The 25891-nt window shown below is 39.8% G+C and overlaps 1 protein-coding gene across 4 annotated transcripts in view; it reads left to right on the top strand.

The window, feature by feature from the left end:
• LOC118409262 (cytosolic carboxypeptidase 1-like) overlaps window positions 1–25891 on the top strand; it is a 31178-nt gene that overhangs the window by 1552 nt on the left and 3735 nt on the right. Inside the window, exons 1-24 of one of the 4 annotated variants that reach the window (XM_035810149.1) lie at window positions 3282–3453; window positions 6724–6839; window positions 14458–14525; window positions 14887–14950; window positions 15220–15240; window positions 16511–16657; window positions 16862–16993; window positions 17120–17213; window positions 17530–17567; window positions 17706–17852; window positions 18225–18299; window positions 18542–18712; window positions 18856–18935; window positions 19258–19389; window positions 19678–20438; window positions 20713–20862; window positions 21115–21202; window positions 21707–21863; window positions 22254–22486; window positions 23888–24041; window positions 24195–24266; window positions 24479–24587; window positions 24905–25034; window positions 25556–25690. In XM_035810149.1, coding sequence (XP_035666042.1) covers window positions 3401–3453; window positions 6724–6839; window positions 14458–14525; window positions 14887–14950; window positions 15220–15240; window positions 16511–16657; window positions 16862–16993; window positions 17120–17213; window positions 17530–17567; window positions 17706–17852; window positions 18225–18299; window positions 18542–18712; window positions 18856–18935; window positions 19258–19389; window positions 19678–20438; window positions 20713–20862; window positions 21115–21202; window positions 21707–21863; window positions 22254–22486; window positions 23888–24041; window positions 24195–24266; window positions 24479–24587; window positions 24905–25034; window positions 25556–25690 — 3327 coding nt within the window. In that variant the 5' untranslated portion in view covers window positions 3282–3400. Of the gene's footprint in view, window positions 1–3281; window positions 3454–6723; window positions 6840–14293; window positions 14331–14457; window positions 14526–14886; window positions 14951–15219; window positions 15241–16510; window positions 16658–16861; window positions 16994–17119; window positions 17214–17529; window positions 17568–17705; window positions 17853–18224; window positions 18300–18541; window positions 18713–18855; window positions 18936–19257; window positions 19390–19677; window positions 20439–20712; window positions 20863–21114; window positions 21203–21706; window positions 21864–22253; window positions 22487–23887; window positions 24042–24194; window positions 24267–24478; window positions 24588–24904; window positions 25035–25555; window positions 25691–25891 lie in introns of those variants that run through there. The other 3 variants (XM_035810147.1, XM_035810150.1, XM_035810148.1) reach the window with 3 other exon arrangements.

The raw sequence follows: 25891 nt of genomic DNA, 5'->3' as shown, positions 1-25891 counted from the left end.
CCATCCAACTGTCTATCTTCAAAGTTACATTGACTGTTAACAATGACAAAAGCTTGTTTAGTGATGTGAACATGGGTGATCATACTGTTGTTAATCTTGAAATGTCCACTGTGTTTCTATTGTGGCAATGACATCTCCACTGTGAAATTATCACACAGCAAATATTTGTTTCCAAATTATTCTCCAAATTATTTCATCTGTGAACTTAGAACCGCAGAAATGAATGATTTTACAGTAGACCAAAACTAGAAGGGCAAAAGATGTATTGTGTAACGTAGAAATTGAAGTGATAAAGAGAGAGCAGTGATCATGCTGGTAAACTTTAAGCACAAAAACAATTTTATTCTTGTGTGGGTATATATTTCTTGCTTAACTTGCTGGAATTGTCATTATAATCTGATTGGGAAATATTGTTTATAGGTCAATGAACAAGTTATAATATGTAAGGACTGCATACAACAGTACTGAAAAAAGTATTGCTACAGGAAATATTGGAATTCTTAAGAGTGCTGTACATATTAACGTTGAAAAGTTGCATATAATTGCAAGTTTATGTTATATATCTGTGTCTGTACTGGGTGGTAATGTACAGAGAGGGAACTTGTGGCCTTGACATGGAATCATAACAGTCACTACTTGTGTACTAGTATGAGGATACAATTTTTATGTGTCCCATATATAGGTTGGAATCTTTATATATGCCCAAGGTGACAAGTCAACTGTAAAGGAATTCAAACTGAAAAAAACTCACAAGGTTGTCCCTGATATGCATATCTAAATTGCTGTGAGGTTGCTAGGTTATAACACCCACTGAAAGGTGACACGTTGTCACCTATATTTGTGTACTGTCTGTGTGTTTGCAATTTTTTTGAATAGGACAACTCAATAACTGAATAAGTTAATTACTAATCTGAGTAGATTTTGATAACTTATTGATAGCACTTTGAAAGGTCATAGATTCAAAGCATATGTCAACATAATGTTGTTGAATTTGGGATTTGATCTGGATTTAGAGCAGATTTTTATGTGACACTGATTACACATTATCATGGATTCTTTGGGTAGGTTCAATCCACTCTTACAGTATCTTTTCTAGCTTTAAGTATACACAACGGCCAAAGGTCACTTCACGATCTCCAAGTTTTCTTGAGTAATTCAGGATCATATTGCAGAGAAGGCCAGTTGATCCAGGCATGAGGTCAGTTTGTCCTGTAAAGTAGTTTACTTTGTAAAGTTTGTTCAGTGTTCAGTGATGGTGTTTATTTAGGATTACTGGGTGGTATAGAAGGGTGAACATACATGTAGTTTGGAAGAGAGGCACCATTCATGTGACAGTGAAAAATTATTGCTATTGTGTGTGAGAAGTCCTCCTAACTATTTGTTATGGTAAACTACCAACAAGTCTACATTTAATGAGACTTGGGTTGTGAGGTAGCGTCTGCCCTGGGGCTGAAAAACCTGTTCTGTTTCATGACCTTTTCATTTGTCTGAATATTACAGAATTGTAGATTGCCAGTTAGGTGTGAACTAATTGGTTTACTGAATTGTTAAATTGTTTACATTTGAGAAAGTGAAATGGCCTTTAATTTGTGACTTTTGTTCCACTAATGATTATGCATTTTTGTTCCACAATTTTAAATGTTTCTCATTCAAGTCATTGTTTACGTATTCCACTGCAGTTCCTCATAAAATCCCCAAGGGGGCTCATTATCGAAATTGACTTTCATTTCCGCAACCCCTACCCACATACCAAATATCATAAAGATCCATGGAGGGTTTCTTGACTTGTGGTCACCGTCCACAAACATACACAATGGCACCTCAAACATAACCTTGGAGAGGAAAGGTTGCAGTATTGTAGTGTGTCACTAGAGGGCTCTGTTGAACCATGCCCTTATCCAGGTTGATGCCAACCATTCTTTTTCTAAACGGGAAATAACAGACATGTTTGTTAAAGATAACAATTAGGCAGTGATAGACATGTTTCTCTGACTCAAAACTTGGTAACAGAAATTAATCTTTTGTTGACATGCCATGTTGGTAAGTATATGTTCTCCTAGGGGATAAACCATCAATTGTCATGAAATGGATCTTGCACTAAATAAGCTCTTCGCTTCGAGCCCCTCTCCAACATAGTCCTTGGTCCGTCCCTACGATGTTGGTTTCAATGATTAGCTGCTTTTTTCTTGCTTTTTGTTTTTGTTCTTGTTGTTTAAGCTTGACTTCAACTAGAGAAGCCCCCTGCTTCATATTCACACAAAACACCTGTTTTCTATCATATCATGAGAACACAAAAGTTTTGGACCTGTCCAAGCAGCTTAGCGGTTTTTGTGAATAACCATTGTATGGTGGGATGGAGGTAAAACTTTGTACAAACTACTCATGGAAAACCTTCCAGGGGATTACATGGATCGCAGGGAGCGATTCTTGTCTTCCGCACGGTCGGACAACAAAACATACTTTCCGCCTCAGATGTGCACTTGAAGGCCACTTAGTTCCTTCAGGTAGTCAGGGAACTGTTGAGTGTCTAAGATCTTGTGGTAGAAGCCAGGCTGTACTTGCAGTTGGCAGTCACTTCTGTCTGATGAGTTTTTGTGCTGCCCAGCCTTCTGATATCCCCAAAGCAAGCCTTGTGTTTTGAGAGACAACAAACGTGGTTGGAGCGATTCCAATCCGCTGGTTTTGGAAAAGTTCCATCTGTTGGGAAGTGAGCTGGTGCCTGGCAAATCTCTTTGCTCTCTCTTGTAGCTTTGGCAGATCTATGTATGGAGAATGCCACTTGCACCTCAGCCCTGTACACAGTATATCTTCCATACTGATAATATACTGTGTGCTATCTCAGGCACTGGGCCAGAGCTGGTCCATTATTGCTGTGAAGGGAGGGTGTGAGAGACGGGCTTTTCTATTCTTAGCACAGGGGGTCAGTTTCAGATTGATTTCCACTATGTTTGTCAACATACACATTCTCTAGTCAGCTGTCTGTGGTTTCTATAGCTGTGAGGGTGTCTGTTAATGTGATATGTCTATCTATTTATAAACAGAAAGTAAACATTTATTATGTTGTGTCTAATCAATATCTCATGCATGTAATAGTTTAATTTATAGTCTTGAAGAAGGGTATCTTATCCCCGCCCCATGTGATTAGGAAAGGCTTAGCACCCACATGTAAATAGCCTTTACTTGCACTTGCCATGGACATGTTGGGAGGCTAGCCCCTCCCTGCCCCTCCCACCCCCACAGACAGCAGTGTTGGTTTTCCCTTTGATGGAAATCCTGGGTCAGGAGTGGGGGCAGGCTCCTGTGGTGTGCGTAGACTCCACTCACTCTGTGTCTAGTAGGGCTGTGGGAGAGATACAGGCCGGGGGAATGGTGCCGTTTTAACTGACTCTCCACTCCAACCATGGCGGCGCTGAGGAAGAGTGAGCTGCAGCGAGCGCTGGTCCGAGCACGGATGTGAGAAAACCTGTCTTTACTTTTCTCTTAGGTATTGTCACAGGAATGGGCTTTGTTTTTACAAGGGAGATTGTGGGACTTGCTTGTTACTGATGACCCAAAGAGAGCAGGACAGAGACCGGCATGTCAGATATATGTGCTAACTCTATCGGAACTCTGTTCACTGGGCTGGAAAGTTAGGGGGTCTCTTTTAGTAGGCAGGAGACTCAGGTTAATGTATTGACATTTTGCAGAAAAAGTCTCTTGTTCAACAGTTAATGTTGTTACCTCCAATTTGTTACTAGTAGAAGTCAAAAGATGAAAGAACAGAGATTTAAGCTTAACCCCAGAGTGAACTAATAGATTATTCCTTTTTTCCTCTCTTTTTTTCTAAAGCTGTAAGACAGACTTAAGCCCAATCTATACGCAGTTTTTACCGATATCTGTGGAAATGTCGGGAGGGATCTGGAACGTTCGGTACGGGACACCCGTGGCGCTTGTAGTCATAAACAACTATATAGCCTAATGAGCCCGCATTATATGCTAATGAGTCCTCCCGAAGTTGGGACGCGTCTGCACGCACGCCAAAGCTGTCGGGGACCCCTGCTAAGCTATTGGGGACCCCTGCTAAGCTATCGGGCGAATGGTCCGGACCTTTCGGGAGAAATTTTGCCGATATCGTAATGGCGAACTACAAGTTCCATCTAGACGATGAAAAATAGCTGTCGGCGAGAGGTTTCCGGCTTGCTGTAAAAACTGTGTGTAGATCGTGCCTTAGTTGGGTGACAGTTAAGCATGTTGATTGTCTGTCCAGATGGTGTTGTTATACCAAGTCTGCACAAGGTCAGGGGAACATCAGAGGCCATCATAACAAACGCTGGAAATACAAGATGCTTAAAACGTAATGGAGGGACATGTAGTGTTCTGTTTGTTTCCCTTTTGCATGTAGCAGATAGCAACAGTCTCTGTAAATTGTTTGAGAGAACCTTTGATAGAGTCACGTTAAGATATGTGACCAGGCCACCAGGGTCTTGTTAATTACAACCCTGTCCATGGTGGCAAAGTGGTTGATTTCTTCTAAGTAAGTTGCAAAAGAGACTTTTTTCAATTTTTTTTTCTTGAATGAATATATAAGTTAAGACTTTCAATGTATGTGTCAGATTTGTACTATGCTCATGTTTTTGCCATGGTCTCAATGTTCAGAGTGACATGCGGTAAAAGTTTGACAGGTTTTTGGTGTAATAGTTTCTCTAGTGTACTGTAGGTTTCTATCCTTCAGGCCACACCAATTTAATTACTTGGTTCACAGATTTTTTCATAAAAAATATGGAGCGAGAGGGCGAAATAAAAGTAAAAATAAAAATTGTAAAATGGTTGGGGTAAAGGTAACGGCTAATCCAAAACATAAAAAAAAAAGTTTTCAGCTTGAAAAAAGTACAAAAACACTATTATTGTACAGCAACAGCATGCGCACCTGTACCCACACTTTAAGGAGCTTATAATATAAAGGCCAATTTGCTACACCAGAAAGTTGCTGAATGGTTTTATTAATGGTGAAAATTTGCTGAGTGGTAATTTTTATTTTTATTTCATTTTCTAAAAAATAGGAGCGAGCGAATCCGTGAACCAAGGAATTAAATTGGTGTGGCCTCAGTGACAGAAAATCTTTTCTAAACTTGGATGCTGATCAGTGTAGAAGCAAATGTTGCCGTATTAGATTAACGTATAAAAATGAATCATGAAATATCCAACTAAATCAGACTGTCTTGAAGAAGAAAGAAGACTTCTTAAATCTTTAAAAGCTGTCAAACTCCAAGTTTGAGTGGTAACAGATTCTCAGCTGTGTTGTCTGTTTGTATCACATGTTTCAGGCTATTGATGGATACAAAAGAGACAGGTACACCCCAACACACTACAGCAGTATTTACATTCAAATCATTGGGAACTGTGTGTAGGTATCCTTCCATCTTTCCAGATGATGGTAGCATTGGGAACTGTAGGCACTAGTCTAATGAAAGCACTACAGATGACACAAGGCATAACTCCGACTCAACCCAACCAAGATACGCACCCAGACCCGGAGTGAAAATATTGAAACTCTAACTACAATCCAGCGGCAGCTGTGGTTTGTTTGGTATCATTCCTGGCAGGAATGTTGAATAGTTGTGGCTGGAATACGCCCTACTGTAGATCATGTGTCTTTTATACACATCCCAAATCTGAAGCCTGGGAATTAACATTCTAGCTTTTGACACTTCAGTCTTTCACTTATATAAGTGATGATTGACATGCTGGCTAACCACAACCATTGCCAGAGAAACCTCAATGTTGATTTAGAAAAAGTCTGGACCATTTTAGATTTTACTCTGTTTAAATGTTACAAGGTTATTTTTACTGTTGATAGCCATAAGAATTTTAAATATTTTAGGTTTGTATTCTTTCTCCATTACCAAACTGACACAACTATTAGTTGTAAGAAAATATAGGTGTTAGAAAATATAGTCTTCACAGTGATGATTTGACTATCAAATTTTGTTTCTTGTTAACAGTGGTGATAGACAGGGCCAGTGTTGAAGAATGATAGTGTTATCATAATGCACTTACTTATTTCTACTTTGTTTTACTCATGGATGTATACACATTAAATGTGACCTTGATATATGCAGAATAAACAAATGAGGTTCTCTCAGGTGTTGGCAGGGATGCTGTCATTTGTTGATAGTAAAACAAAAAATACAGGTGGTATCATCAGTTGATCATTCATAATATTCTTCAGACAGGTGTTTCCATAACAATTCAGCTGATACCACCTAGGCTGACATTTTTTATTAAGTCAGGGCTTGAAATACAACCTGCATATGCAGGTTAGTGCAGGTAAAATTGGATCTGTGCAGGTATTTGTTGTGTCTACATGCACCTAACCTGCAATGCTCCATATTTTTTTAAAAGTATATACATGTACTATGATGTAGGTGTATTGCCGTGTATGTGGATTTTGCCAGCTTCATTGACTGCTACCACCTATGAAGTATAAAAGAATTACTGTAATAGCAATTGTTTCTGAACGGCTTTTTGTATGATTCATGCATCATAAATTCTGAGTAGTGCAGGTAAAATTTGTCTGGATCAGGTAATTTCCAATGTTACCTGCACCAGTGCAGGTATGCAGAAAAAATTATTTTGAGCCCCGGCTGTCTAGGTACTGAAACTTTTGTGATTTCCCTCGTCTGTGTTGTTAGAGTACATTGTTTGTCCCAGGCCTAACTGTCGCGTTGTTCTGTCCCGGGGCAGGTCACGGCTCAGCTCCGTGCTACAGAGTCTAGAGCGGCAGATCGTGACCAAGACTTACGACGTCGAGCAAGTCCGCTACCTGACCTCCAAGGTGCTCCACTTCGTCCAGACACAAGGTAAGCTGCACCTGCCACACAGGTGTGAACTATCTGCCACACAGGTGTATCCTATCTGCCATACAGGTGTATCACACCTGACGCACCTTTAACTTCAGTTGACATTCCTTCTATGCTTTACCTGTCCATAGTTGGGATATTTAGTTTCAGTGTTAACTGCATCTAAGTTGAACTTAAGTTTGTGAAAATACCGTACAGCCTTCTTCTTAAATGTTTGACATGTTCGTATTCATTTAAATCTTCGAATTCATTTTCTTTCCCTCCCCTATGCCTTACTTTGATTCAGATTTGTTGTGTTGTCCTCTTCCTTTCCAGTTTAGTACATTTACCTTGTACATTTCTCAACAAGTTTGCTATTGTCCCTCTCGTGATCCATTTGGCACCCCATTAGTTTTACACCCCTCTAGAGGGGTCATGGTTACTCAGGAGTGATGAAAAGCGGAAACAAGATCTATCTGGGGTTTTCTGGTTAGTGTGTGTTTTGGAGTCCTTAGACAACACTTCCATCAAAGGTTTCCCAGGGTACAGTTTGAAATCTGATGGAAACTTGTAGCATTTGATTTATGTAGCATTTGATTTTGGGGTAAAAACTATGTACCTTGTTGCAATATTTTAAAGAGATCAAAGTAATGAACAAAGATTGAAGAGCTTAGAGCCAAAGGTAAGGATGCTGATATATGAATAATATGGTTATAAAAGTATTTATGAATTCGTAGGTAAGTAGACTTTCTACAGATAAAATAATCATAAATGTAATAATCGAATTACTCTAAATGCAATTGTGAGTCAATATGCCATCATGTAATTAGTTTTTGAACAGACAAATGAAAATTTGCACACAATTTTGACAGTTGATATTACGTCACGTAGCTTTTCAAAGTATAACAGTCTTGCTTTCTTTGCCATCAGCCTTTGCCATTAGTCTAGAAATACAAGCGTCTCTGGTGCGTGACTTGTCAGGATTTCACCGTTCTTCAGACTAAACAGTATGACCTTAGGACTTACCATTGCCATGACAGGCTCCTACAATAGGAAGTCCCTTTTCTCTTAGTGTGATAATATTTACAGTACTTGGAAATACAGACTTGTCTATGTGAGTATTTCTATCATTGTGTACAAGAACAGTAATCTTAATGAAGGGTATCAGTACCATTTTACCTCCTTGAAAACTACTCCACAAAGTGATGAAGACCTAGCCATATACATGTAACAAATAGGAAGACAATCCATCTAGGCTTTCAGGCTTTCGGAGTTATAGGGTTCATACGTACACATACACATGTGCACACACACACACACACACACACACACACACACACACATGAACATACACTCACTCACACATACACACGCACGTACACACACACACACACACACACACACACACACACACACACACACACATGAACATACACTCACACATGCACACACACACACACACACAGTGACACACACTCACTCACACTCACACACACATGCACACTCATGCAAAAGCCATAACCTTAATTTATCACAGAGTTAAGTAACGAAAAGACACGATATAGCTGAAATGAAGCTTTAAAAAGTGGGAAATCAATAGGAAACCTATTTGAAACCTAGACAGAGTCTCCATGAGAGGTTCCTGTGTTTTGGTCCCTCCTGGCTCCCAGCAGTCCCAGCAGTAATTGGACAATTTGTACTGCCTGATTTGTTTGAAGAAGGGACTGATGCCTGGTGTGGAGGTAAGCCTCAAGAGTAATTGGATACAAAATGGTAGCAGTTGGAAAAGTTGTGATTAAATTTTCTTGGATGTCTTTGAAAATTGAGATTGGAAGAAACCAACTTTTAACATACGACAGAGGTGTACAGTAGTTTAGACCAAAGCTTGAAAACATGAAACTACCAGTGAACCAGGAACTACATGTACCAGTAGAACATTGTGAGAAATGATGATTTATTGAAACTGTGAACAAGAGGAATTGCTGGCATTGGGACAAACAGCCAACCTGGGTATCATTCACACAGTAAAACTAACTGGTAAGGATGGCTAACAGATCTACATTTGACAAATGTAAAATGATAGATCTCCAAAGTATACTTGGCTTGGCTAATAGAGATGTAAGGAGCAAGCACTTGTGTGAGGATTACCGGGATGTACCTCACAGTGTGGGGTAATACGAACTGGAGCACAGACTTCAGTGTTAGTGGAGATGCTTTTGAGACGCTGCCAGTTGGCAGGCCATAGATGCCCCTGCAAGACCCAGCTGCAGTCCTAAGGCTCTCCCTGTGCTCTTTAGCCACATCGGCTATCAATAAATCTAAGAACTTGATCTTTCCTAGGGAGGAAGACTGGTCCAACAAATTGACCCCACTTCATTTGCAGGGACAGAAGCTTTTTATCATGTCTGTTGTCACTGCCGCAATCTGGAACTAATTCTCGTACTTGTTTCCCAACTATGAAGGGCGACACCCCTGTACCCAGCCATAACAGTTGACTGGGTATATGAGGGCTGTGTGTGGTAATTGTCTACAGGTTGGAGGGAAATGAGAAAAGCCACTGGCAAATGGAAAATGATCTGCTGTGTTCTTCAGGTTTATTTGGGAGGTCAGGCTCTTATAGGAACGGTAAGGTTAACCCGGGTTGTTGGGATGTAGAATTTATCCGTTCAGGGGTGTTCGCCTGTCGCTGTCATGAAACTTACAAAATTTGGAAACAGAGTAGGGTACAGGGTGAACCTGACATTGACCTTTAGGTGTATATGAATATACATGTAGATGCAACATCTCTGAAATTTGCCCAAGGGTAACTTGCTGATTCAATACCAAACTCTGATTGAAGCTGTCATGTCATAAGGCTATCCTGGCAACACTTTAACTGTAAATTTAGGACAATGTTAAATTCAGGAAAGCCAGCAATGCTTAGTGGTAAATTATGTCATGCATGCAAGCCGTTTTGGGAACAAGTTTATTGGATTATTCTATCGTATTCATGGGATTTCAGGCAAAAATTGGCAGTGATGAGTGAATGCTGACACAACCTGGCACTCAGTTGTGACTTTTTCCAAACTGGTGTGTGGATGTGCAATACAAAAAATTTGTTGATACTTAACGTCAGGGGATTCATGATAACAAATTTGAAATATTGTAGATCTAGAATGATCGATTCTGGAATAATTCAACAGCAACCCTTAAGACTTGAAAGTTGAATAAGAGCAGGCCAGTTATGATTAACTGTGAATTAGGTTGCTTCCTACACACCTCAGAAAAGTCATGCAGGCCCTCAGTCATGGGCTTGCCAGTCCTGTAGTTTGTAGTTTCTACAAGCCCAACGTCCTCTGTTTATCCAGTAACAGTCCTGACAGGTCCTGATGACTGAAGTAATGCCTTTCCCAGATGGACAGGTCACTACTGTATTCTCAGCCTGGAGGAGAAATGAATTCCACACTGTTTCATTTCCCCTGCCTGTCACCAATAGGCTATCCCCCTCTACCCTGGGGAGGTACATTAACAGGTGGGAATCCTTCACATTTCAGCCCAGTCCTTACCATTTGCAATGCCCATTCATATTTTGACAAAGGAGGCAAGTCAAATGTATGTAGTTTGTGTTTTGAACAGCAAGCATAATGGTGGATAGTAGAGTTTTCTTTTATACAACTTAAACCAGTTAACATCACCTGCTGACATTTTGATGCATTCAGATATCTTCCTTAGACTCAGTTAGAGCATCAAAATGTCAGCAAGTAATATTAACTGGTTGGGTAAAAAAAAAAACCTCTACTATCTTATGACCTACCTGATGAAATTATTTTGGGAATATGTATGATTAGGGCCTAGCCAAAGTTGGCTCTAAAACTTGAGTTTTAGAATGTCAACTATTATTAAGATGATTTCTGATCATGTTGCAACAGCTTAAACTGTAGACTTAAGTGCACTGAGACTGAGAAAGACCAGCATACATTTTAGATTTAGAGTCTTCAGACATTGCCATCATCAATGCAGCTAGTTTGTCCCATATCTTTATCTCCACCTGTCATGCATGAAATTGGGTTTTCATGAGTTGTAATCCTCACTCTAAGAGTAAGCTGCTTGGGGGATCATTGTATTATACAGAATCTTTTACAGTATCTGTAAGATGTATTGATCTGCATCTTTCACAAAATCTAACCACTTGTTCTATGGTCAATGTGGACCCTTAAAGAATTATGATAAAATATGGCCATAAGTTTTTGGTGATCTTGTTCATGTTCACAACAAAGAAGCTAAGTATCAATTGCTGCGACAGACACGTCCTGTAGACATATTAAGATAAATCCATTCTTATTTGCAATGCTTAGTATGGGAGACATCTCTGATATAATCTCCTGTCTGAGGACTGTGCAACACCAGGTGGATAAAGTGATCAGAATGGATCACAGACGACCCAGTGTCAGGGACTACACTTGGGTAGTGTATCATATACAGATAAGCAGAAGACTTGAGAGAACCAGGATCTCTTCTGGATCTGTTTCCAGCTGGGTTGTCTCAGTAAGGTATCTCTCATGGCCTAGATAATACTGTATGTCAGTACAGGGCTGGAAATACCACCTGCGTATGCAGGTTAGTGCAGGTAAAATTGGAGCTGTGCAGGTATTTCTAGTGTCTACCTGCACCTAACCTACACTGGTCCATGTAATGACTTTTATACATAAATGTCCTGCAATGTAGGTGTATATGGATGTTATTGTTATTAGCTGCATTGACTGTTACCACCTATAAAGTATAAAGGAAAAAATAGCAATTGTTCCTGAACAATTTTAGTATGATCCGTACTTCCTAAATTCAAAGTTGTGCAAGTAAAATTTGTCTGGTGCTGGTAATTTCCAATGTTACCTGCACCAGTGCAGGTATGCAGAAAACATATTTTGAGCCCTGCAGTAGTTTACCCTGTCAGCTTGGGTCTAATATGCCATTAATGTTCACCTTGTTTCAAACTGCTATAGTATTATACAATACATTTGATACATCACATGATCTTTAACCTTTAAAGAATCATCCTGTTAGAAAGATTGAGGTGATAGCGAATGTTAGCCTGCCCTTTGATGTTGCATGAAAGTGATCCCCCATAACCCTGGCTGTTATACTGCTTATCATGACTTTAGGTTGGGAATTCAGGGTTGGAGATGGGTATCACCAAAATGTACAAATCATCTGGAAGGATGACTGTGTAAACTCCAAGTTGGCATGTTTGAGACACTTCTGATAACAGATGCTTGCTAGGGGAGCCTAGTGGATCCTTGTACACCAGCCTTTCCTATCCTCCATCAGTGATCTCAGCTCTGCTGTACTGATCAGTCTGCTGAACCCAATCTCCTGAGAATGTCTACAAGGAGGGTTGCCCTCTTGTTCCATCTCTCTGTCCCAAAACAAAAAATATGCATGTTATGACGGACAAAAAATTCACCCTCTTTCAAAAAATGTTAACTTCAGGACATGACATTAATGAAAATATACAGGCTTGAAATGGCAGATTTTACGACAAAAATTAACAGCATAGGCTTTTTGGCAGTGGCTGGTGCAGAAAAAAAATTTAAAGCTAGAGACAGCCATGTCAGAACTTAGAAGAGGAATGGTAGGAACAAAATAAAACATATTAAGCTGAAATGTAGTTACTGGAAGATTGTGATGTCTGAAAATTGTCATGTTCTATTAGTTCCTTTAGCAGCATGCCTCAAATTTCCATAGTCTTTTATCTATGTTATATGATATTTATATGGGAAAGGTTTTTCCTTGTAGAATTTTTGGTGGACATTTTTTTCAAAAGTTAGAATGTCTAGACGCACATAATATTACAATTTTTTCATATCTAAGAATTTATTTCTTTGGCGTGAAAAGTAAATTTCACTCATGTAAAGTAGAAGCTATCTAATCTAGATTCTCTAAATTTAACTGTGCATGGAAGAGTAAGGATTCATTCTTGAGATTCCTGGAGTGCTTGCTGTGCTTGTTACCCCCTGTCTATGACCAGGCAGTTACATGCCAAATGTACAGCAGAATACCAGGCTACTTAGGCTGTCAGGCAATCACTGTGGACAAGCATGGACCAGATTCTGTACATTCCTGGGGCAGTTCTCACTGGGAGCTGGGGTAGTGGTGGTGTTAGGATGGCTTAATCAACATTCTCCTCTTGTCATTTCCTTTTATAGGTGGAAATGTTTGACATCCGTCCATCATATGTCGATGTTGTCTCCTTTTAACCCTGTCTCTGCTAAGGTAGCTCTTTGACACCTACATTGAGATAGACAAGGCAAAATCATGGTCAAAGAAGGAGCTATAGAGTGACAGAGGAAAGAACTCTTGCCATGGTCTCTCCTGGTCTAATTCTGATATGTAACAACATTGTACATTTCAGTTCTTATTATCACTTTGAAATATTACTAGTAACCAATAACTTGCTTTTTTGGATACTTTCCCAACAAAACTGTGTCGAGATACTGACTATGGTAATATCCACAAAAATAGGATTTCTTATCATTCAGGTGACCTTACTTCTAAGAGATGACAAAGGACATGAGGTGCCATTTATCTTAGAATGATGTGTCAGCCACATAATCAGCCACTAACCTTACACTGTCTACTTGCCAAACCCTACCTGACTGAAGACGCCTGTGGGTTTAGTATCTTGAGGTATTTTATGGTTCCCTCAAGATGTCTGGGATCATTAATCAGGGGAGTTAATCTGCTTAAAAGTATGTTGACATGTGTGATTCAAATTCTTAATCCCTACCAAATTAGTCCACATGTATATAACTTTCACTCTTGTCAACTGGACTGTACCATTGGAAAAGTTCAGGAGGGGATCATCATGGGTTTTATCGTACCTTTTTATTATGATTTGCTTAGAATTTTTTTGTCAATATTCAAGACAACCCTACTCTTTCTTTTTCACACTATATTATCCGTTGTAATCTCTTGGCTGACAGATGGCTGACAGATATTTTGAAAAGATAAGTCAAAGTTTATAGGTTGTACAGAATCGTTTACAAGGTATGTAGCTACAGTTTCAAACCGTGCTCAAAATGTATTGTAGCAGAGCATTGTATCCATCTTTTGCCTCTATAAGATATATATGTATACATTCCTGGTAAGATCTTAATTGCAAAATCCAGAGCCCTCCCAAAGGTATCATTACTGTTGCCAGCAAAGTGAAATATTCATGATTCTTAGATACATCATCTTGGGGCTATTCCATTTTCAAGCCAACAAGGGACACAGTAATGAAACGTTGAACCCTTTCTCATATCTAGAAGAAATACCCGTGATGAACTTCCCTCTCGTTATTTCTCACGACCTGTCTTCTGAATGTACTTCACCTCATGTCTTTTACCCCAACTTTCAAACCTCATTTCACAATCCCTTCCCTTGCGTGCTATATTGAATGGTACAACCCTAGTAATAGGAAGGTACATGTAATCAGTTTTAACGTCATTTGTGCTGACAGAAGCAGTAACAGAATGTACCATTGCGACACTGCTGGTAGCTATCTGTCCCCTTGAGTCAGATTTCTGCATTGCATCAGGAAATATTGATTTTCCTGGCATACTCTGTATGCCCAAGTGTATGCATACATTTCATATCTAACACTTATATATTCTCCTCACAGAGAAAGTGCGCAAGGACATTATGCAGCGAGGCTCCCATGGCCTTGAAGTGCTTTTAGCAACACTCGAGGTATGTGTTCAATTATCAATATTTTCACAGCTATACTGCTGAGTGAAACGTGCACGAATGCATATCAATTGTTAAATGTACATCTAGCAGGGGGGATTTTGGCTCAAATTGTAGAAAAGATTATGATTCTAATCCGAACCAAGAATTGCTGCCAGACATAGTACCTCTCACAGAGGAAATCTGATGTCTGTATTGCTTATTACATACAAATGTACAGTAGATGCATCCTATATTTTACAAAGGTTCACTATTAAAGCAGGAATAGCAGAAGTGCAACATCTCAACAGGAGGGCATTAGGGGATTTATTGAAGGAATTAATGTTAAAAGTCTGTCTCCATTATTTTGTGTTTCTTATTCTAGAGGTCAACAGACACGAGCGTCTCCCAGAACGTGGTCGCCATTCTGAGTGAGCTGGTCTGTAGTGGTAAGTTTTACTCTTAAAGCCACAACAACGCACACATGTCAATCTGAAATGTTGTGGGATTTTCTTGTTTTAATGTGGCAGAACTATTGATGTATGATATTTGAAGCTAGTTTCTTTTGAACCTTTTTGTCTAAATTTACTTGTAATTTCTAGAAATGGTTGATCAAAAATGATAAATACAAATGATAGGAGACATTGGCAATGATGCACAAACTTGGTACAAGGTACAGGACTTCACCCAGTCTATTTTTCTTGTGTTCATGAACTAGAGCCTCGTAGAGCACTCTATGGTGAGTTGTTGTGACAAGATGTTTTCTTCAACACACTTCCTCAGTGAACAGGGTGATACAAACATTTGACTCTACACTACCAAAAATGATTTTTGCTTGTTTTGCTTACCCCATGGACAATTCTTATATGAAGAAAAAATATTCTTGCAGGAAGAAAATGTAGAATAAAATTCTAAGCAAAACAAGCAAAACAAGAATCTACCAAAAAATCTTAATTCTCATGCAAAGAACAATTTTCTTATTCTTCTTTGGTGAAGAAAATTTTTTCTCACACCTAAGAACTTTAAGCAAAATCTTCTTGTTTTTTCTTATGGTGCAAGAAAAAAAATCTAGAAATGCTTATTTTCTTTAAACTCTTAAGAAATACAAGAATTTTTGTTCTTGATGTAAGAAAAGTATTCTTGGTGTAAGAATATTAATCTCAAAAATGTCTAAAAAAATTCAAGCAAAAATTTGCTTGCCCCATGGACAAGCACGTTTTTCTTAGATTTCTTGGGGACAGAATAATTTTCTTCCTGGAAGATAAATTTTCTGTGAGGAAGAAAAACAAGATACACAGAAAAAATCATTTTTGGTAGTGTAGAATTGAAGAGGTTGCAGAATTTATATTTCTGCATGGTCATACTTGCTGGTGTGCACTTGGTATGTGCAGTGCTATAAGAGAAGCTCCCTCTTGCAAAATTAGATATTATGGCCACATATTAGTACAAGAAGGGACTGTACTTGAATATGGATGTCAGTCAGAAGGCAAATCAGAGGCATGTCCCTTGTTAGACTTGGAGTCTATGTATGTGTAATGCATGGGTAAAGCATTTCATTTCTTGGTAAAGCCACTCTCCAATCACGGTTGCTACTGCCTTCATATATATGAAGTCAAACCACCCAGTAAAGAAGTAGAAGCATGTACATAGATAGCTGACGTGTGTGTATTTAGAATAGACACTTGTTACTTTTCACTGTCTGTATCATTGCAATTAGCCTACGGGCATGGATTTGCAAATAAATATATCAATATATCATATAATGGTAGCAATGGTAGTGATAGCTGTAAAATTTACATGTATATTCTAGGCTTCTCATTTTGGATAAATAAATATAGTGTAATGCATGTCAAAGAATATTTAATTCTTTTCATGTTAGGAAAAGTACATTTACCTCCCTCTTACCTCTGCCTTTGGAAACTACAACGTTCAAGGCCTGTCGCTATCAGTTGTGGTTTCCTTTTGAATAATATAAAGTACTGAAACTACAGTCTTTGTTTTGTTGCCAGGGAGCACCAAGCGAGCCAGTATCCTAGCCACCTCGGGCGCGTGCCAGGTGTTGTTACGTGAGTTGGTGCGTACAGCACGCGAATCTCCGGTGTGCGAGGAGCACCTACTCTCACTTCACAGTATACTCGCCAAGATAGGACAGAAGGGTGAGTTGTCCAGATTTTTTTTTGATTTTGTGACAATGGTTGGGTAGAAATATCATAACGTGAAGACAGAGCATATGAATTTAGTGTCAATTTAATGTATGGAAAGATGAGTTTATCACTTCCATTAGTCAAACAATATGATAATCATTTTACGTTCCAAGATTTGAAGTCAGCACTTCTACTCACACATTTTGTTTCCTACAGACCGTAAGTTTGCGGTGAAAGCTCGCCTGTGCGGTACACTGTCTATCACCCTGGGGCTGGTACGGAACCACCCCCATAGCTCCAAAATCCTGACCCCCACTATGCAGGTGCTCAAGCTGTATGCTGCCAATGGTGAGTTCATCAGCTGATTACAGTTACTCTAGTAGAAGCACCCTCTTGCAATCTATGGTAGAATTGCAGCACAGGAATACATCTAGCAAGACCCATTTGTTTACAATTGTCCTTTTTGTGTTTCAGTCGTGAATGCTTCTCTGTTGGGAAAGTCTGGTGCTGTTAGTATTGTCTTCCGAGTCATGACGGCCTGTGGCAAGAAATACACCAGTATACTCAAGTAGGTCCTATTGTATGTAGTTCTGTTGTGCAGTTTTCATTTCAAGGCAGTTGATACATGTACTTGTGTGTTTGCACAGGCAAAGTGCATGTAGCCTTGGTTCCAAAGGGCGTGTAGTACAAAGGTACACTTTAGTGACTCATGGTTGACTATGTTCGAGTAACTGTCAGATAAGAGATAAGGATATATCGCAACAATACCAGCAGTGTAGTGACAATGATTAAAGGTGCTAGAATAGATAGTTGTCCATTGTGTCACAGCATTGAACAAAGATGGAACAGATGTCCATTTTGTAACAATTTTTTTTTTACTACAGGTTAGCTCTGGATACACTTGCACTCTTGATGAAATCAAGTAAGTTTGTCCCAGTGTTGTCACCATTTTCTAAAATGTTGTCATTTTTTTGTTCTGTAATGATGTATGTGATTAGATTTTTGACACATTTTGATTGGTGAGTTCAGACTAAAGTACAGTGATTATTGTTCTGTACAGAAACAAATGGCGGCCGTGCGGTGGCACAAGGCGGGGTCCCGGTGCTACTTGGCATGTTCTACGACTTGCACCGATTAGATGTCAGACACAGACAGACAAACGTCAAGAAGGCCATCCTCACTGTACTGAAGAATATAACAAATCTTAGTGAGTGCTGTCTATTACATTTTGACTTTGTTGTATTGAGTTTGTAGATGTCTCGTAATGGAAAAGTTTTGTTCCTTCAGAAGGTTAACGCCAACTGTAGCTACAGAGGAAATATAGCATTCTTCTTTCCAGTTCATTACCTTCGCCAAGAAGGTTATATTTTTGGCAGCGTTTGTGTGTGTGTGTGTTTGTAGAAGACCACCATATATCAAGAATGCCTGCATGGATTGTATTGATATTTGGTTTGTGGGTAGGTCTTGATGTTAAAGCTTTTTTCAATGCTGTTCCAATGAAAGCTTCACATTGAAGTACAGGTCGGAAACTGCCCAATGTAACGTGAATTGCCACTGACAATTTTTACCCATTGAACAGAAACTGGCCGCAGAGCCTTCATCCAAGCTGAGGGAATCCGTATACTACATACCACCTCCCAGGAAACTCTCAACTGTGAGTCTTCTTTATTTCTCTATATTCTATCTTTGCCAAATTAGAACGAAAAGAACTTGAACAGTCTAAATCTTGAAATACAAAAATACCAATTTCAGGTTGAAAGGAAATATAGAATACAGTAAAGCAAGTCATGTACTCGGAGATCTCATCTGATTTCTTTGTCACATTCAACATAGTTGTATACAGAATTTACATATGTCACTGTCCCGCTCACTGCGCCCTTCACAATGTCATCCCAGGTAAAGCCCTGGAGCCAGTGATCAACCTCTCCAGTATCATCATGCGGAAGTGCTTCCCCAAGCAGCAGCTCCCCCTACTGACTCTCAACAGCACCTACAAGTATCACCTGCCTGGATCTGGAGGGGATACAGGGGATGGACCACAGGGGATACTGCCTCAGATATTAGAAGGCAAGGATCTTAATTTCTATCTGTTGAAAGTTGAAATTCTATCTTTGCTATATGCACCTATAGAGTTTGTATGTACAACATTCATAGCACATTTCATGGATATTATATTAAATGTTCTTACACTACCTGTGATTGGTTAACAGAAGACCTTGGTGATGACAGTGATGATGATGACATCAGTATAGGAGAGGAGGAAGCAGAACTGGCCAGACTGGAGGCACTGGTGGGTGTACAATTGTATCTGCACTGTAGGGATTAACCACTGAATACAGTAGGAGGGTCAAACTTTGTGCATAAGAACTGTCCCTCAGAATTTGTAAATAGTTTCTTCCTACCATACAGTGGAGCAGTGAATGTAGCCTAGATGCTGCACATTCGACTGTAATTATTGCCTTTAAGGAATTATGCTATTTTGTCTTTGTATGTTTATAATTGTAATGTGTAAATATTAATGTGTAGACCACAGGAAGAATAGCCTCTTATGAGGCTACCGGTAATTGTGGATCTAGATAAACTCAACTTAAGACTGACCAATCTTGCTGTAGGAACAGGAGGAGAAGGAAGACGTGCTGCTGCCTGAGTCCAGACCTCCCAGCCAGGAGCGCGAGGAACGACCTCGCACAGCCGAGGAGATCTTTGGTTACGAGAAGTTCTTCCCAGAACTCAGAGAGTTCAGAGTAAGGAATTTCAGTTTTCTGGTAGCATCGATCCTTAGTATACAGATTACAAGTATATATAGTTTAATGATAATGTACACACAGTTTAACATGGTAATTATAATCTGTTGAGGCATTGCATAGCCGTCACAAGATTTTAAGTCCGTCCAAACAACAGGACTTATTTCAGTATGAAGAAATGCAGTATTCACTCTTTGTTTGCTATATTACTTTATTTGGACATGGTAACATGTTTTTATGTTAAGAGACTTTCCGTGTCTATTCTAATACACTTACTGTTTTTGTCAGCTTCCGTCTAGTCTCGGCCATACTGCCCATGACCGGCGGTGTAGCGAGCCCACCAGACCTCCCCCTCCCATCTACATCCCCACCGCTGGCACAGACTCCTCACACCTGGGGATGAGAGATCATCATGTGACCCAGTCTTGGTCCCAGGTTCCCCACAGTGCACATGCCAAAATAGACAATGAATGCAGTCTGCCATCTATACCCAAACATGGCTTGACCGCGAATAGATACTCGGACCCTGACTTTGTGGCCCATGAGCTGAACTCCATACGACTTTCTGATGAAGAAACTTTCCCTTCGATGGACAGACGCAGTATAGGAAGCAGTCACAGTAATAGCACGAGCAGCGGGTTTTCTAGTGGCGGTGGTTCGCGAGAAAGCAGCTCGAGTGACTGGAGAGGCGGGAAAAGTGTGCGGGAAAACGTAGGTCCGTACCACGACGTGGAGCAAGGTTCAGACAGTGCCCACGGCTCGTTCTTCCTTCCGCACCTGACGGCCGCGTACAGTTCAGCAGCAGACGGTGAGAACTCCAGAGCGGGATCTAGGACGAGTTACAGCGACAAGTCCAGTGCCTTTCAAAGCCACATGCAATACAACAGGAACGGGTTGGACTTCTTTGACTATCCGAAGGTCTATGCACGGTTTGCTCGGCGCGTGAGGAGCGTGGTGCCGTTCAACAAGCTGGCGTACCCTGACCTAGCAGGGCACGTGTCTCCCGATTATGCTGAACTGCAGACTAGCCGAGAGTTTGGGGTGCAGAGGTAAGTGTAGCATAGCACTACAACAAACAAACCGAATCTGAATGTTGATCTTGTTCTAGTGTGAATTTGTTCTTGTGTGTCAGTGAATAAGATAAAACACAATATCAGTGTACTAGTACGACTAGAATTAGAATTAGAGTCTGAATGAAAATTATGACCTGACAAACATGCTGAGGTTGTATAACTTTTTGATGAAATCATACAGGTTTAGTGTTTTTCTTAACCCATTTTTGAGATGGACAGATGGTAATGTCCATTTATGTTCATGTTTCAGGAGAAGAGTGTTTGAGGACATCGACAGACTCATCCATCCCAAAAAGATCATAAACAGGGTCATTTATGACTTGGACAATGGAATCGGCTGTGGGGGTGACAGTTCCAGAGAGGAAGGACAGGGGGCGTCGCTGCTAATGGAAGACAACAGGTACTCTTTATACATAGATGAAGCATTTTTGAGGAGCATTTTTTTGCATGACAAACTGCAGTGCTGCTAATAAAGAAGAGACTGCTAAACAATAGAAATGGATATTATTGTTTCTAATTGAAGTGAATTCTCTTAAACTGGTACCTGTAACAAATTTATTGGATTGATGTGACTCTGTTGTTAGTTTATAATGTGCATATTAGCTTAGAAGGTTTGGAAAAGACTGTTAAGTATTCTGTACCACATTTCCAGACCCAGTGCCTTTGCTGATGAGGCGTGGACAGATGTGCTGAGATTTAACTCCCAGTTTGAGAGTGGAAATCTTCGTAAAGCAGTGCAGGTGAGAGGGATAGATACGTTTTTTTAGTAGTTGATAGAGCGTTTAGTGAGTCTGGAATTGAGTCTTTTTTTTTTTTATAACATCTTCTCTCATTTGTTGTTTCATGTCCAAGTGCAAGTATCATGATAATGTATGAAATTGTTGCAAAAACAGATACATGTTGAGGAAGGATACTCATGCGTTTTCCAGAAAATATTGAGAAATTATTTTCATATATATAATACTTGTCATAATATTTGTCATCTTGCATTACTCTGTTAACCTCTGTCAAATCATTCTGTAGGGAAAAAATATTGTGCAGTTTTCTACTGGCAAATGTCATAGTCCCCTTCAATTGTTCCTGTGAAAGGGTATTGAATTATACCTCATTAAGTTGACATTGTTCGGGGATCACCATGTGCAGTATTCTTGTAAATTGCTAGGAGGCGCACACGTCCAAAGTGTTGTGTAGTGTACCTAGTGTAGATCACTGAGACGGATCCAATTTGACATGATGTTCTGCAGATACGGAAGTACGAGTACGACCTGATCCTGAACTCTGACATCAACACCAACCACCACCACCAGTGGTTCTACTTCGAGGTGAGCGGCATGCGGGAAGACGTCTCCTACACCTTCAACATCGTCAACTGTGAGAAGGCCAACTCTCAGTTCAACTTTGGTAAGCACACTCATACACCGACTTGTAGGGTATCTGCATACAAGGATACAGACTTCATGTTGTTGGAAGACTGGAAGCTGAAAATAACTTTCATGTTTCACAACTTGCATAAAGGAAAAGTCAATGACCTTCTTACTGAAATTACATGCGTGCAATGTGCATACTAGGTAAACTGTAGGAAAAGTGTCAATAAACTGTTAGAGTTAGGCAAGAAGGGAGGAGAATGATAGTTGTAAAACGGTTCTTGATATTGCTGAATGGGACACACCTGTGTAATTGTCCTATGCATGCTCAAACCAACTAATCATCAACGGTTTTTGTTATAGAAACCAGGCTGTTGCAAAAAGAATGGGAACTAAGATCTAACTTCCCAACCCATTTCCCCTACAGGTATGCAGCCCGTGATGTACTCCGTACTGGAGGCAGTTAACGGGCAGCCAGGCTGGGTCCGGGCAGGGAAGAACATCTGTTACTACAAGAACCACTTCGCCAGGAGTGCCGCGGTGACAGGGGGTCAGAAGGGGAAGTCCTACTACACCTTCAGCTTCTCTGTCAAGTTTCCTCACAGGGACGACATCTGCTACTTTGCATACCACTACCCCTTTACATACTCCACTATGCTGGTGAGTCTGGCGTTATACACTTATCTCCAGGCAGATCCTACGGTAGCATAAGATAGTATCAAATACTGGCAGAGGAGTGAAGCCAGCCTAGTATTTGGCTACCTTTGGCTTCACTCCTCTGCCAGCTTTTGGTACTATCTTATGCTACCGTAGGATCTGGTTGGAGATTGATAATACACCAAATCAAGTGACTGGATAATATGATTTTGGATTTTGATATCCAGTTGCTTGAGTGATTGCAATTTGGCGTATCTTAGTACCTGGATGTCTTAAACCTTCGCCAACTTAGTCAGGCATTGTGTATGAATGGATAGATGCAAGAAATGGTTGTCTCTTAGCATCTTGATTTGTCAATATTTCTTTGTTTTCTTAGGTGCATGTGTGAAGACTTACAGGGATCGAAGTCCCTTTTTTTTGCTACATGCAAAATTGCAAGTTGGCAAAAATTTTACGTGCAATTTGAAGAGTTTTCTTGCAACATACAACTAGTCTACACTGCAATGTTCTAGCCAGCATCCATCATTCCGTCCTTGGCAGAATTTTGGTGCTCAGGACAGATAAGAATTTTGCCCATTCTGTCACTTTTGACGGACATAAATCGGCGCATAAAAATGTAGACATAACTTGACACTTTGAAGAGATATCAACATAATCAGCATGTAAGTTTGCAGCAAAGCCAAATTTGATTATTTATAACGCCTACCAAATTCGCAAGATCTTAAATGGAAATGCGATCGCGATGAGGTTCGCTAGCTTGAGTTGGCAAATTTTGATAACATCTATGTGAAGCTACAAGAGAACGTTACCAACAAAAACAAGGAAGGAAAAATAAAGACGCCCATATGTCGTTCTGTCTAAGAGTAGGATGTCCTCAGTATTCTTATTATAGGCCAGGTATTTTCAACATGCAAGATTGCAAGTTCAGAATATTTTCACATGCAAATCTAAAAAATTATGTGCAAATTGCAAGTTAAGTATGTGTATTTCTAACCCTGACTTACTTTTATGAAAAGTGCGCCTTTGTGAAAATAATTATTTCATGTGATGCATTGTATAGGGCTATACCATTTTGATGTTGAAAAGTGCACATGCAGAAAATTTTAAAGGGAATAGGTGTTTGACAACCTTTGTAAATAACAGAATATTGTTACCCCAGGAAAAACGGTGACATTGTTTTTGGTGTGTTTGTGTTCCCGAATACATGTTTGTTGTCAGCATAACTTAGAACCTCTGGATGGATTGTAATGATTTTGGCATGTGGATTGGGGTTGTCTATTATTGTGTGACCTAGTTTTAGAACTTCAAGTTTTCTTCAGTCTGTGCGCAATTGGCTTCTGACTGACCAGTTATATGAGTGACTATAGAAAGACTCTTATTTTATTTTGTCTATTCCTATTTCAGACTAACCTGCAGAGACTGGAGTCTAGTGTGGATTACAGCAGTATCTACTACCGTCAGCAGACCCTGTGTGACAGCCTGGGGGGGAACCCCTGCCCTGTACTCACCATCACAGCCAGGCCCGACATCGGCAACAAGGAGTCATTAATGGAATTCAGTGAGTTACAATTTTGTGGTTGTGGTATTGGTAATACATTTACAGACATGTTCATGTGCCATTGCAACAAGATAAGGATGTACCATATATTACATATACACATAGAAAAAAAGAAATTATTTGTTAAAAAAATTTTGTGTTTCTTCTCTGTAGACAATCGACAGTACATCTTCCTCAGTGCCAGGGTCCATCCAGGAGAAAGCAACTCAAGTTGGGTCATGAACGGTATGTTGTTTTGTCATTATATGCATGAAGCTGAATTCATTTTGTTGTGTTTTTTCTTGAGATGTTTAGTGGAAACAGGTAATCATTTGCTAGTATGATTAATGTTACATTCAGTTGGGTAGTCATCTAAATAATGACCTGAATAACCCCTAAAATTTGGAAGAAAAATCAGGTACTGTACTTGTCTAATGATACTTTTTTCTGTCTATCAGGTACCTTGGACTTCTTGTTAAGCGATGATGTTGTAGCTCGGCAGCTGAGAGAAACCTACATCTTCAAGATCATCCCAATGCTGAACCCAGATGGTGTCATCAATGGAAGGTATATCACTATTTACTTAAGTCTGTCTCAACTTTGGGCATTCAATATTCTGTGAAAAAATATCCGCTTGTGCTTGTAGCTTATTCTGTACAATGTAAAATGTTTCTGCATCATACTCAGATGAAAAAATCATGGATGGTGGTGATCTGTGACTTTTCAACATGAGCATGAATTTTATCATTTAATCAAAACAATATTCCCTTTTAAAGTGTTTCAATGAAGTACATGATAATCAATGAATGAAGTACATGTTATAGATAATCAATGATGTACATGTTATAGCTAATCAATCATCAACTACCACTTGTTACCCGTAGCCACCGTGTGTCTCTGAGTGGAGATGACTTGAACCGCTGCTACCTGTACCCCTCCCCTGAGATACATCCTACCATTTACCACACCAAGGGACTTCTACAGTATCTCAAGCTCATCGGCAAGCTGCCTTTGGTAAGCCATGTTGAAATCGTATAAAGATAATAGAAAAAATACTGCCTTTTCTGAGGGTTATCTGCTCTGGTACTGTATTTGCATATGGAACATACCAAGCTTATTGGCAAGCTGTTCCTGGTAAGCTGGATGAACTCTTATAACCCAGAAAATAGATACAGTATTTCCTTTCCTGGGGGTTGTCTGCTCTGAGTAGTGTATTTGCTGAATGTTGCTTCCTTGCAAGCTGCTCCTGTAAGGCATATGTTAGTCAACTCATCCATCTAACAATTAGAAACAGTACTGCAACTTGATGAGGTTCATCTGCAGTGTGCATATGCTGATACTTTGAATTTGTTTGTTTTTACCTTGATTTTATTTTGCGGTTGTAGTGAACTGTTTTCGTTGTCTATGTACACAACTGTAGCAGAAAACACATATTTGCAGTATCATGATTTTTGCTAGAGCGACACCACAAAACTAAAACCACTGCAGATATTTCAGGATTTACAGTACAGTTGCATGCCATTTTGTCCCCACAGGTGTACTGTGACTATCACGGCCACTCCAGGAAGAAGAACGTGTTCATGTACGGGTGCAGCCAGGGCCAGGATGAGAGTGAAGGGAAGGAGAATCAGAACCCAGGACTGATGGAGGAGGAAGACAATGCCATGACTGTAAGTGTTGTCATTCTGGGTAACTAGTCTCCCTTGATGTCATCCTTATACAAGATACAAGACCTAATGTTATCTGCATTCAGTACCATAAAATTACATGTAGTAACACCAGCCTTGTTTTGGTGCATGACCCTAGATGACCCAAAATGGCCACTGTATCTGGATCCTAACCCAGAATAGGGCCTACTTGAAGACCATAAT

The sequence above is a fragment of the Branchiostoma floridae genome, chromosome 2 (assembly GCF_000003815.2).
Source record: "Branchiostoma floridae strain S238N-H82 chromosome 2, Bfl_VNyyK, whole genome shotgun sequence".
In the NCBI taxonomy this organism is placed as follows: Eukaryota; Metazoa; Chordata; class Leptocardii; order Amphioxiformes; family Branchiostomatidae; genus Branchiostoma; species Branchiostoma floridae.
This window is presented reverse-complemented; position numbering and strand designations above follow the sequence as displayed.